Below are 14,829 nucleotides of genomic sequence, written 5' to 3' on the forward strand. Positions count from 1 at the left end.
ATGTGGAGGGAGAGAGAATGTGCGTTCTTGGTCTAACTTCATTTTCAACTCATCATTTAAGTGGCAATGATTTTAAATTGACAGACCTTAAAACAGAAACTCTCTATGCATAAATTACCTCCTTGGAGAAACATAGGACATTTCATGAGAACTGATTAACCCTAGAGTGCCTTTCAGCGTGTTTAGTTCCATGCAACAAGAGATTTTGACTCATTATGTCTCCACTGATTGTAATAATGATAATTTTCTGTCTTAATCAATATAAACTATGATCTAACTTAATTAAAAAGAAATAATTTTTTTCTATTGTGATATTTTTATTGAATTAATTGGAATAATTATATGCATAAAAAAGATGAAAATGTACAACTGAGTTTGTAATAAAAATAAAACTGTGAACTAATATTGACATATCTTTTAATTTGGGGATACTAAGTTAGATGAACCCTATCCTAAAAGGGTGTGAAAACCAGGATAGAAAATAAGGAATGTAATTTTTAATTTATTGTGTTTTTGGAAACTTAATTATGTTTAAGTTGTGGTATATGCTATTTAAGAAAATGGTGTTAAAGTGAAATATTTATTTCAACTGTGTTAAAATATGCATGCATGTTTAAGAATTTAAGTTTATGTGTTTCATCAAATTCAGAATTTGAATTTCTGAAATTGGCTGACTTAGAACCTAAATTTTTTTGCAATCACCTACAAGTAATTTTTAGGTCGATAGGATCTGAGAAATACTACCTGTCTCTTTCTTCCAGAAACTTCACTTATAATTCTAGAAACAATCATCAGATGATGGTTTAGGGAGTACATATAGCAGTCTCTTTTCTTAGACATCTTACTGACATTTGAGAAAAAATAAATGAAATTCTGGTACATATTTTTTGTTACAAATTTGTAACCAAGATTTCCTTATAAAAATGAATATATGCCACAATTAAACAAATATATAAATATATTCAGTAAGGTACCCTCTTTAAAAACTGAAAGTCATGTGGATATAGTAGGTTATAAAAACAATTTTGTACATTACCAACATTAAAAAATTAAATAGAGCAGAATAAAGTAAAATAAGAATGAAAATATCAAAGGCTATCATCTGTGCGCAAAAGGCTAAGTACTGCTTTTTGAAACTCATGTTTCAGCTACTTTACATGTGCACGGTTAGGGAGCATTAAGTAAAATGTATTTTTCACAGTAGCTCACAGTCAAATAATATTCAGCAATTGCAGTGCAGTGTCAAGAAGTCAGTAATATCACTAAAGTACTAACAGTTATTTAGAACTTTTACATGGTTTGTATTTTTTTGTCTAAAATAGATTACACCTAAAATATTATTATATAAACATTAAAAATTATGTATTGCATATATGAGATGTATTAATATATAATTATACTCTTAAAACATTAAAAAATGAAAAAATCCATAATCCTACAATATTAGAAATGATTACTATGTTTGCTATTTCTGTCTGATAATTAGCGTGCCTATTCTAGATACATATTTTACAGTTAAAGTTATACCATCCATATTCATTTATATTTTTTATTTACTGTATATATTATTCATGTTTAGAGTATTAGTATCACATTAATAGTCACATAACATTCCACTACTTTATATAATTGAATTTCTTTAGTTCTTTTTTCTAAGATTAAACTTCTGGAATGACAGGATTTTTACTATCATAGCTACTGTTAGCAAGAAATATTTTATTGAATGTAGCTATCCTTGTTAGGTTATTTTCTTAGAATTCATTCATTCAACAAACATTTTAATTTTTGATTGCTCCTCTGCTAGTTCCTAAACAATTGACACCTAAAAGATCACTGATGAATGCATGCCCCAAAGTAGTTCATGACTGTAAATATACACAAAAGTGACATAAGAAAATTTATAAATGTAAAATTGATGTACGTACCAAGTATTGTTGTGACATGAAAGAGGAAATAAAAATAATCTTCATGGAATAATTCTTGGGAAGATCAAGTAAGTAGTCAAGAAGTAGAATAATTTTTCCATAAAGAAATAGATAGATTTTTCCATAAAGAAATAGAAATTTGAGTGCAATCTTTCTGTCTTCCTTTATACCATAACACAGAGCTTCTCCTAAATAGCTGTTACAGTGCAATTGAATACAATGGAAATAGATTTGAAAGATTTTTTTTTCTTTCTGTCGCCCAGGCTGGAGTGCAGTGGCACAATCTCGGCTCACTGCAAGGTCTGCCTCCCGGGTTCACAGCATTCTCCTGTCTCATCCTCCCTAGTAGCTGGGACTACAGGTGCCTGACACTACGCCCGGCTATTTTTTTTTTTTTTTTCTGTATTTTTAGTTGAGATGGGGTTTCACTGGTGTTAGCCAGGATGGTCTCGATCTCCTGACCTCGTGATCCGCCCGCCTCAGCCTCCCAACGTGCTGGGATTACAGGCGTGAGCCACCACTCCCGACCCGAAAGAGTTTTTAAAAGTATAATATAGTAGGTTTCATGAGCTCAATGATTTGTAAGATTCAGAAATTGAATTAACAGTTTCAAGAATTCAGAAGATATTTATAACCTTTGAAATATATTGGAATATTTATTTTACCAAACTGGTACCTAACTATAAAAACCTCATGTTCTAAAATATTTTGGGCCAAGAGTTTCCAGAAATCTGTACCAGGGAAGTTCTGTATATTATTTGTACAGGACTGAGCAAATGGTTGGGCATTCATAAATTCCCAGATCAAATTATATATTTAGTTATTGTAACTAAAAATAAACAATATAATATTATACAAAAAATAAATGTTATTTGTAAATGTAGGTGTAAGATTTTATTACATGTGGTCAACACTTGTATAGTAGGTATTTTAACAGATGTTAGTATCTGAATCTTCATTTCCATGTACTTATTGAACTTTATACTTGATTTTATCTTAGAAATTGATCAAATGTGTCTTTTTAAATACATGAGTGATTTTTATTATTTTTCTATTATATTTTCTTAGGGTCTGCCAGGCCCACCTGGTGAAAAAGGTGAAAATGGGGATGTTGGTCCCATGGTAAGTTTTTATTGTTTGGTGTTTGATGGGTATGTGTCATATGTATGGCAGTTACTATTATTGAGGTGTATATAAGCAACTGCCATGCTTTAGTTATTTCTTAGTCTGTAGCTCAGGATTTTTATTTGGAGCAGGTAAAGAATAGGTAATATTCACTTAAGATTTAGATAATTAGCAATTTATACAGAATCAAAAATTAACTGTACTTTGAAACAAATTCTTAATTTAATAAGCAATTATGTCTTAATTAGAATGCTATGACTTATAATTATTTGCATTTATTGATTCTGGCTCTCTAAGACCTGAATTGAAAATTTGAAATGCATATAATTGTTTATGTAACACTACCTTAGATAAGAAAATAATTAGCAAAGGTAATTGAAATCCATAATGAAACGTGATGACTGCATGTCTTAAGTGTCCCTTTCCTTCAACATTGCCCCCAGTTTTCACTTCCTTCAGAATACACATTTTGAAATTTTAACACTTGTCTGTTAGGTTTTATTCTCCTTAGGAATTACACTCAAATCTATTATATTCTTTGAAATGATCTGTATCATAATTAATAAAATTAGATATAAGAAAAGTCTAAAAAAACTTTGCTGATTCAAATAACTGGTTAATAGTTCCAAGAGGTATCAGATACTTTCCAGATATGGTTATCATGGTTCTGTGAATCATTGATATATTCTTCCTGATTACATAGTAATAGATAATAACAGAAAAGCTTTTCAACCATGACATTAGAATAAACTGAAATCTTTTAAAAATATTAGTATCCTGTGAAATGTACTAATGTGCAGTGAAAAACACTTGCTATAGACTATTTCAATCACAACCCTGAGGTAGGAGGTTCTGTCATCAGTATTTTATATAAAGTGTTCCAAGTTAATTTTACTGCACTGTCTGGAGAAAGAATCTTTGTTTTACAATGAAATTAAATAATTATTCTTATTTCTAATTCTAGCATATAGAACCTAGGAGTTGACATAGAAAAAGCTAAAAATACGTATCCACAAAAAATACTTCTATTGAGTTAATGAATTCTAAATCTACTCAAGCACCATTTCTTTTTCCAACTTTACATTCTCTTTATGTTGTAACATATTCTAGAATGAAATATATCTAATTATATTGTGAACATATTATACCAGACAGTAGCAATAGACTTTCTTGACCCATTTTCTAGTCAAATTATTTCTCCTGAAATCCTAATTTCCTCATAGCTATGTGTAAAGGCTCATTTGCTAACATGATATTGTATCCATCAGGGATGACTTATAACCCTGATATGCTTCACTAACTATAGTTTTTACAGGCTTAAACTTCTTTTAGTTTTTTAGTCATAAAATGAAAATGTTGGAAACACATTTGAATTTGGTCTTTGTAAACCTCAATATTTCTCTCTTATAGGGTCCACCTGGTCCTCCAGGCCCAAGAGGCCCTCAAGGTCCCAACGGAGCTGACGTAAGAACTCTGAAATATATGTTAATTACTTTGAAGTTATATAGATATTGTTATTTTATAGCAGATGCTTTCTGTGAGTTATAATGCAGATAATCACACTATTGTTTAATATTAAGTGGTTAAGAACTCAAGGGTCACCTATTCACTCCACTTCATTATGTAACACAATAAATGGAATTTATAGTGACCAAATCATGGTAAATATAACATAGGTACACATTTTCCATTCAATATATATTTACTGTGACTGTGAAAGGTTATAATGTTGTGTATATTATAATTACCACATCATGGTAATTATAATACCGTGTTCAAACCAACATACTTAGACTGTGCCTTGCATATGATAACTCTTATGCCCTTGTTAACACTGGCTTTCATCTAAAAGCTTTGCATTTTGTATTTTCAGTCGATATAACATTACAGCAATATGTGCATGATACGTGCACCCTTTATCACGTAAAATGTTTTAATTGCATAAAGATGATATTTTACAAGCTTAAAAATTATTTTAGTGTTATAAGATTTTGAAATATAATGCCATATTTATCTTACTGTTACCATTAACGGATCTATGGCTTTGACAATATTTTTCCTTCTGGCCAACTTTTCACAATGAAATCTATGTTTTCTTCATGTCTCTGGTCTTCATGTTCTTCATTCTTCTTTAATACCTGCTTTAAATTCTGGCAGGCCAGAGCTGAGAAAAAAAATAGACTAGAAATGGAGAAACTGAAAGAGTTTGTAGATTTTAATTCTTCTTAGGTAATTTAAAAGCTAAAAGATGTTATAAGGGGTTTGTTTCTTGCCTGGATTATGTAATTCTTAACCAGGGTCATAATTTTGATTCACTACAAAATCACTGCCTAAAACCAATCTAACTATTCTGTTGGCAAAGAGATTGAAATTATGCTTCAGGAATGAACTACAGTGTGAAAGTCTCCTGCTTTATCTTCAAAATTATAGTGAATTTGAAAATCAGTGTAATATATTAAATTATTTGCTATTCAGCACATTTGACAACTCTATTAAGTATCATTTAGTCTCATTCTTTAAATGACTAAGAATACTCATGCATCTATTTCTCTCTTTTTTGAGAACAACTAGATACATGTTTACAAATGCATTATTTTAATAAGAATATGGATAATTGCATTCCTTTTTCTACACTGCAGGGACCACAAGGACCCCCAGGATCTGTTGGTTCAGTTGGTGGTGTTGGAGAAAAGGTAAATCTATTAGTGACACACAGTTTGAAACAGCATTAATTAATAACTTTAATAATATTGGGTAGTAGTTTAAGTGCTTCTAGTATGAGTGTTTCTAAGCCTTTTACATAGTTATATGATTCACATATCATCTAGTAGTTTCAAAAATTAAAGTTAACATGATTTTGAAATATGTTTTGATTGCCAGTTATTATATTGAATGAGTGCAGATATTATTTTCTTTAATCTAAGCAGGAACCTCATAATTATAGTGTCATTATTATCTACATTTATAAGCTGAGAAAGCTGAGCCCTAGAGGATTCCTGTAATTTCATCAAAGTTTTTCCTTAGAAGGTGACTAAGCTAGGATACACTGCAGTCCACGAATATCTAGTCATACTCAGTACTCAAAATAGAAGAGATTGGTTGATGTAACTGACTTAAAGGGAAAAAGGAATCTTTCAAACCACAAAGGAATTAATCATTCATTTTGTTACATTTTGAGTTATATTTTCATTACTATTACTCTGACCTATCTTTGTCACTTTTCAAAATAGTTGGCATGAGCCACAATATCTGGGCTCAGAATAGCTTTTTTTTTTCTTATGAACATGATTTTGTTTAAAAAATCTGCTCTTCCTTTTATAAAAATGTCAAAAGGATCCATTGATTTCTTGTTTAAGCATTCATGCTCACTTGTTAATAGAATTTTCAAGAAAATTATTGGTATTTGCTTGTTTTAAAAAATAAACTACCCATTTTCAGAAAGGAAAGAATTATATTTATAACATCACATATTATGCAGTGAAAACACTAAAGATTTCCTTAATTTGCTAGTTATTAAAGGATATCCATAGTGTAGACTTACCGTATTCTTAAAAATGATTCCCTCTTGGTCTCAAGTTTTTTCATATATTTTATATTATACTTAAATTGATTTCTTTTAATTAAAGCATTTAATTCTCAGAAAAAATATAATATGATTAGATTATGTTACTATATTTTGATGTTTACTTCAGCTCAACGCTTGTATTCTAGTATTTTAATTATAATCAATGTTATTTGATTAAGATAATTTTTAACTCATTATCTAATTCTTACTGCATTCTTTGATTGACTGCCTTTTTTTAATATTCTTAAATTTAAAGTTGTGTGTTGAAACTGTTCCTGTAGTTGGTGTTGAAATTGAAAACACATTTTTTATTCCATTCAGTTGTCCTAGAAAACAATTTTCATGGTGCTCAGGTTCCTATGGGAGACCACTGGTCTCTGAGGATATCATCATGGTAGACAGAAGACCCCAAGGCACACACCTTTTCCTCTTCTCTTTGCATCATCTCCTTTCGGCTTTAATGCTGACTCAATTGTTGTGGGAGCTAGTCTCTAGGATTACCAGCTTTTACTGACTTGTTTCCTAAAGATTTTGAATGCAGAGGGAAAGCTGTCATTATTTCAGTGATACTCTTGAAAATAGGCATGAATGCCAGATGTTTAGAGTTCTGAGAAACTTCCTTCCACATTGTTTCCATTTAATTTAAAGCCTATGTATATTATAGTAATACTTTGCCAACTTTGACTCTTATGAGAATGATTCAGTCAATCTGAATCATTTTGAATCAATCCGAGTCAAAATGTGTTACAATAAAAAACACAGTTTTAATTTTGCTCCTTTCTTTTGCATTTTTTTTATGTGACAGAGAACAGGATAGAAGCAGAATTCTAACCTTTGTTTTTTTGTTGTTGTTGTTTTTTAATCAAGGATAATATAATTTCTAATAGATTACAAATTTCTAACATCAGCTTTGATTCTGGCTGAATGTATACCCATTTCTATATTGAAAAATTTATTTCCAGTCACTGACAATGAAGAATAAAAAAAGTATATTTTAGTCATGTTGCATTTTGTTTAAATATATTTAACCTGTTCTTCATGTACTGTATAATTGCTATAAGTAGCTTTGGCACTTCAATAATTTTGTCAATACTTGGAAATATGTCAGGATATTTTCTTAAGGTTTATACATATTTTATAACTTTGTGCATACAGAGTAATTTGTTGTTTTTTCTAAAAGGATATGTACCTAAATACGTGTGTTATGTAATGAGGTAAATAGTTACACAATAAGTAATGATGACTTCATAACCTAACATCTCCTTCATATACCAGTGCTCTATCATAAAACTTATATTAAAATATTATTCTTCAGAATGGTTTGTAGCATTGTGATACTAGATATATAGACTTAATTTATATAATATTAGTCTTATTGCCATGGTTTATTGATTTGTGATTTTGTCCCACCTTCCTTAAAATATTTTAAATGAAACATTTTAGATAAATTTTAAATTTCATTTTAACTAATTGTCATTTTACATTGTGCACACTTGGATCTAACATCCAAAATGGTAGTTTTCTTATATTTTGGACAAATGAATATTAATATATTATTCTTAAAATGAAGAGACTTTGTAGTAAAAAGCTCATACTTTTTAAATTTTTCTAATGTTTTAATTTTTTTTATCTCCTCAAGCATTTATCACTAGAAAGCACATACTTAAATTCTAAGATTATTTAAACCTATCTTTTCACTGCATATCATTTCACTCATTTAATAAAAAGAAAATAATCTTTTCACAATATCCATAAATTTAACTTTATAGTTGATAAGAATGAAAAGAGAACAACAAAACTTATAGAGGGTTACTAAAAATATTTCAGCTATTTCTTCTGTAGTTCTAACTTTCTGTGATGTTACCGTGAATTAATGTGGTACATATGAAAACGTTTTGGTTATTTCTTTTGCTGTGTGGAAGGTTTTTAGTTTAATTAAATCTCATTTGTCTAGTTTGGGGGTTTCTTTTGCCTGTGCTTTTGAGGTCTTAAGTCATGAATTATTTGCCTAGACCAATGTGCAGAAGAGTTTTGCCTATGTTTTATTTTAGTATTTTTATAGTTTCAGGTCTTATGTTTAAATTCTTGAATCCTTCTTCAGTTGATTTTTGTATATGGTAAGAGACAGGAGTCTAGTTTAATTCTGCTTAAGGCAAATCAGATTTCTCAGCACCATTTATTGAAAACAGAATCTTTTCCTTTTTGTTTTTGTCAACTTTGTCAAAGATTAGTTTGCTGTAAATATGCAGTGTGATGCCTCCAGTTTTGTTCTTTTTGCTTAAGATTGCTTTGGCAATAAGGCTCTTTTTGTGGGTTCATGTGAATTTTAGGATTTTTTTCTATTTATATGAAAAATGACATGTTCAATGTACATGCTCAATAGATTTATCATATTTCTAAATAAATATTTTAATATGGACATTTTACAATTGATTTCAATGTCAAAGTACTTGTTTCATTTTTAAGATATGAATATCAGCTCTTGGAAATATCACTAACATATCATTCCATTACACTGAGATAGATGAATGATACCTCTCTTTATAAATAATATAAATGCAATATTTTTCTTGTAAGATTTATCCAAAAATTCTGGAAGTATTTGCTGTTCATCTTGAGAGATGAAGTAATGTACAGATCACACTACTAATAATAAACTCTTGAAAAGTACTTGATATCTCCACCATTAAGTGGGCAATTTAAGAATTTAAAATATGTGTATGTTCTCAGAGTAAGAAACTATGTACACAAAAATAGTCTCTGCTCTGAAATTGTGTTTGTATGTAATATGACACATTTACTTAAGAGCAATGGATTTCTGTCAGGAATATTGGAAATATTAGAGTTAAAAAGTAAGGGAAATATAGGACTCACTTATTTTTCAATTTAAAAGAACAATTATCACCTCACAATTGCTAAGACCACTAGTGTGACTGATTTTGAGTGGAAACATAGCAAATGAATGTACTGTTTTACTTAAATGATTACTTGAACAAGATGTTATATTTTTTGTGCATTTTGAAGTATGAGGCATTAGCAACAGACTTTCATAGGTAAAACCTACTAGTTAAAGAGATGTATTTATTAGTCCACTGGGCTAGAAAAAAAGCCATTCATATCTAAACCGGGAGATAATAAAGGCTATCACATTTATGTGTATACTCAAATGGAGCAGTTTTAATTAATGTCTAAGAACCTTTACATATATTATAATTATTGTCTTTCCTCTAAGTTCTTTATTCCTACTAAACAAATCCTATAAAATATCAACATATGTACCAGCAAGTCATCTGTTGATTTGTTGTAGTTAAGAGAAATAAATTTATATTTTAGCAAACAATTTGAAATTGTTCACTCAATAAACTTGATTGTAATACGAATATTGACACAGTGCAAATACATAATATTTTAGGAAACACGCATATGTCTGGTATGATGGTTTTGTGGTAATCTGGATTAATAGGCTGACTATTAACTAACCAGTGAGAACTATAGCATCAAGCCTATGTATTTCTGTTTACTCACCTGAGAAATAAAAGCATTGGAGTCACTAATAGAAAAAGTTATTTTTGTTATTAAAGTTTTTCAATGCCTTTTAAATAATATATAAAAGGCTAATCTAAAATGATATGATAACATTTGAATTTTACAACTCTAATACTAATTTGATCTTCTCTATATAGGGTGAACCTGGAGAAGCAGGGAACCCAGGACCTCCTGGGGAAGCAGGTGTAGGAGTAAGTACTGTGTTATTGTTAACATAGTGTATTTTTGGTTTGAGAATTTCTTTTACAGCATTACAAACATGTAACTTAACTCTTAGCTGTGATTCAACTTTTTACTTTCCCTTTCCAACCCATTAGGGATAATCACAAATATAAAGCCTTGTTTAATAACTTTGGATGTCCTCTGCATATGTGGATTCATAAACAAATTGAAAAAAGATCATATTTGCTGAAGTTAGAACATTAAAACTATGGGCTGTTTACTGTATACATTCCCTTTGATGAACTGTCCATAAAAGGAATAAGCAAAAAAGTCCTGCTGCCTTAAATAAACATGTATCAATCGTATTAGGACTATATTATTCTAATTAGCTTAAACCAGGAGTAAATTTGCCCACCAGGAAATATTTGACAATATCTGGAGACACTTTTGGTCTTCAAACGTGGAGGGTTGGTACCCAGTTAGTAAAGGCCAGGGATACCATTGGACTTCTTAAAGGGCAGAGAACAGATCTCCACAGCAAAAATTGTCTGGCACAACATGGTGAAACCCCGTCTCTACTAAAAAGTACAAAAATTAGCTGGGCGTGGTAGCACATGCCTGTAGTCCCAGCTACTAGGGAGGCTGAGGCTGGAGAATGTCTTGAACTCGGGAGGCAGAGGTTGCAGTGAGCTCAGATTGTGCCACTACACTCCAACCTGGCGACAAAGCGAGACTCTGTCTTTAAAAAAAAAAAAAAAAAAAAAAAAAAAAATTATCTGGCCCAATGTGCCAAAATTAATAAACTTTTATGCAAAATTTGTAAGATAACTCTTCCTTCCTTCTTTTTTTTAAAAAAACAAAAAACAAAAAAACATTGCGTAGGGTCCCAAAGGAGAAAGAGGAGAGAAAGGAGAAGCTGGTCCACCTGGAGCTGCTGGACCTCCTGGTGCCAAGGGGCCACCAGGTGATGATGGCCCTAAGGGTAACCCGGTAAGTGAGTTTAATCCCCTCTAATGTGGCATTTATGCCAAACTCACCTTGGAGCCTTTCTTAGAAAAATTAGAAATCCTGAGGCTCTGGACCATACTTGGTAAATCTGACTTTTCATCATTTCATATATTCATAAGCATTCTCAATTGAATTAATTCTTCAGAATATTTTTGGTGGGAGAAGAGAAATATTCTCAGCAGGTTTTGCCATGATTTTAACCTCCTAACCTCCAGAATGTCATAACTTTATAAAAATTTATTTTTCATTTATTTCTTTTTCTTTCAAAACGTCTTTCTAGGGCCCTGTTGGTTTTCCTGGAGATCCTGGTCCTCCTGGGGAACCTGGCCCTGCAGTAAGTATCAGGGGAAAATTAAGAAATTATTTTGGTGGGAATGTTTCCAGTTTCTGTATTGTTAATAAAGAAAAAATCAAATTACCAAGTGAACTCCCAAAAACAGAAAGAAAAAGAAAACATAAAAAGTAATTGCAAATGCAGGAAAATCCATATAGTTGGAGACTGTTTCACCAACATTGAGTGATTAAGCTCTTTGTGCAACGTAGGTGCAACAGTTGGATTAGGTTCCTAGTCTTTGATGGATTGTAAAAACAGATTATCTGAGTAGTATCATTATTGTTATTTCAAAGTTACAGGATCTTTGTTTTCTGTTTCTATTCTATAATGTAAATCCTATTTCAAACTATACCATATTTGTTCATGGTGAAAGAATTCACTGGCATTGTATACTAATGACATCTTCTTTCTTCCTTATATAAAGAGCATGCTGGATTTTAAATTTGATATATTAATAGTAGCAGTTTTACAAAATTTTGTGGGGAGAGTGAGAGGTACCACAATCTTTTTTAAAAAGGATAAAAGAATATAGTGATTTTAGTTGTCCATCTGATAATTTTTCTCAAGCGGTGGCCTAACATACCTTTTTCCTGATAAGTAGTGTGGTTTATTGATACTGAGATACATCTTGCTTCGTATTTTATTTCCTCTTATAGGGTCAAGATGGTGTTGGTGGTGACAAGGGTGAAGATGGAGATCCTGGCCAACCGGTGAGTAAATGCACTATTTTTTTTTTTTAAGTCTTTACATAGTTTCAAGGCATTTTAATGAGACAATCAGGAGTGATCAGCCTTAGAAAAACATAGCTCTCTGTATATGCACTTTTCTGAAAGAATTATCAAAAAAATTTTTGAATTCCAGTTAAAAGTCAATCTTACATGGAGTGTTTCTTATTTGATGTAAATTAATAAACAGTCTTTATAATGAAAAATGTAATCATATCATAGTAATGATATAATTAGTATCATATATAGTATCACTATATCAAATTCAGTTATCTATTGTGTTAAAAAATTAAAAATACAATAATACTAAAAGAAAAGTTGTCTCATCATTAACAAAGTTATTATCCCATCATTAGCATGAATTATTTTAATTGTGAACCTAAATGAACTCTCAACATAGTATAGGCCATTATAAAAAAACTTATGAATGATACAGGAGTGTACTTTGGACACATATAGTTATTTAGGGTGAAAGTAAGGGAGGGCACTCAATTTAGGAATCAAAGACAATGGTCCCTCAACACAATTTTGTCTCTGGGGCCATTCCCGCTAGATGCTTTCTGTCACAGATACAGGCTTATTCTGCATAGATAAGACTTGTGGGTCATATCTCAGCCTGTGTATTAGTCCATTCTCATGCTCCTGTGAAGTACACAAGAATGGGTAATTTATAAAGCAAAGAGGTTTAATTGACTCACAATTCTGCATGGCTGGGAAGGCCTCAGGAAACTTACAATATGGTGGAAGGTGAAGCAAGCATGTCCTTTTTCACAAGGCAGTAGGAGAGAGGAGTGCCAAGTGAAGGGTGAAAAGCCACTTATTAAACCATCAGATCTTGTGAGAACTCACTCACTATCACAAGAACACCATTTGAGTAACCACCCCCATCACTCAATTGCCTCCCACTGGGTCCCTCTCACGATACATGGGGATTATAGGAACTACAATTCAAGATGAGATTTGGGTGGGGACATAGCCAAACCATATTAACATGATATATACACCTTGGCATAGAATGTTAGCGTTGTACAAAAAGAAATTTAGAAGTAATAGTATTATGATTTCACATGTTTATGTGATATGAGCGGAATTATGAACCATATGATTATATTAATTAGCATGCCTGTTTAATGCCTGCCAGATATAAATTAGCACTTTTTAATAGGACACAGTTTTACATAAAAAGAGTTTGATTCATTTTGTTCTAACTATAAATCATTTTACCATATAAATTTACCAGCTCTAAGTATAAATATCTAGAGGAAGTTTAAGTATCTGAAATAGGGCCGAGATTTTCCAGGAAATATTGACATCTGGAAATGAAGAAAGAGGGTGGGTTTCCATCCAGATTTTGAAATTTTATATAGGCCACAAAATAATATCCAATTTTGTTTAAGGTATTTTTTCATATTTTATAGGGTCCTCCTGGTCCATCTGGTGAGGCTGGCCCACCAGGCCCTCCTGGAAAAAGAGTAAGTTTCTTTAATTCTTTATTTGAAACATATGTTCATTAGTCACCATGTATAAATTTATACAATATGCAAGCTGCAGGCAGCATGTTATAAGAATAATGAGAAATATCATAAATTCTAAAAACAATTTGTAAATGCGCCAAATAACTAAAATATAACATATTCTAACTATTTCACTGTCACAATAAAAATGAGAAAAACAACTTCTACTTAAGGAGTTTTCCACTCCTGTGTGCTTAGATCTCCCCTTTGTACAAATGTAGTAGATTATTATAAGAGACTTTGGTGGTATCCTGAACATTAACTCCTGTTGTAATACATGGCGATGAGCTGTCAAAAGTCTAGTGCTAGCTTAAAACATTGTAAAAACCTGAATGCATCAATGGAATGAACTCAGGAATCAGTATATAATGTTAAATTGCTTTACAGTGTCAAACTTCTCTGACTCAAACAGTATTTTAATGATGTACTATAGCACAATATAAATAAATAAATGTTGCTGAAATTATTGGCCATAGTAGACCCTAGGAGATTTACTTTCCTGTCCTTCTCTCACTGATTCATTCTTTTCATAATAAAGCAATCTCTGCAGACCTGCCTCTTGCAGCAGCTGTTTCACTTTAGAGTGTTCTTCTGTACCTCCTTCAGTCTATTTTCAAACCGGCACATAAGTAAAATATGTGATAAACATCAAAATATATTTATCAGGCTGATTCCCTCTTCAGTAATCCAAAGTTACTGGATTACAGCAGGGCAATTAGTGCCACTGCTGTTTTCTAATGATATCTTTAGTTTAGGGGAATTTTTGACACTGAATATCCTCACAGTAAACATAGAATGTGAATGAGTTTTACTTTTGTCTCTTGGCAATACAAATTTGAATCAATATTTACAAACATTTCTCTTTGCCAAAAATATACTTAATTTATAATAAAACTTGTCTCTGAAAACAAGTTGCTCTTCATTG

The 14,829-nt window shown here is 31.1% G+C and overlaps 1 protein-coding gene across 2 annotated transcripts in view; it reads left to right on the forward strand.

Annotated features, from left to right (window-relative positions):
- Positions 1-14,829, forward strand: part of COL11A1 (collagen type XI alpha 1 chain) — a 218,994-nt gene that overhangs the window by 170,683 nt on the left and 33,482 nt on the right. For both annotated transcript variants that reach the window (XM_007977793.3, XM_007977794.3), the window contains exons 47-54: positions 2,994-3,047; positions 4,461-4,514; positions 5,690-5,743; positions 10,299-10,352; positions 11,206-11,313; positions 11,612-11,665; positions 12,322-12,375; positions 13,809-13,862. In XM_007977793.3, coding sequence (XP_007975984.1) covers positions 2,994-3,047; positions 4,461-4,514; positions 5,690-5,743; positions 10,299-10,352; positions 11,206-11,313; positions 11,612-11,665; positions 12,322-12,375; positions 13,809-13,862 — 486 coding nt within the window. The remainder of the gene's footprint in view (positions 1-2,993; positions 3,048-4,460; positions 4,515-5,689; positions 5,744-10,298; positions 10,353-11,205; positions 11,314-11,611; positions 11,666-12,321; positions 12,376-13,808; positions 13,863-14,829) is intronic.

This window comes from Chlorocebus sabaeus, chromosome 20, assembly GCF_047675955.1.
Source record: "Chlorocebus sabaeus isolate Y175 chromosome 20, mChlSab1.0.hap1, whole genome shotgun sequence".
NCBI classification, from domain to species: domain Eukaryota; kingdom Metazoa; phylum Chordata; class Mammalia; order Primates; family Cercopithecidae; genus Chlorocebus; species Chlorocebus sabaeus.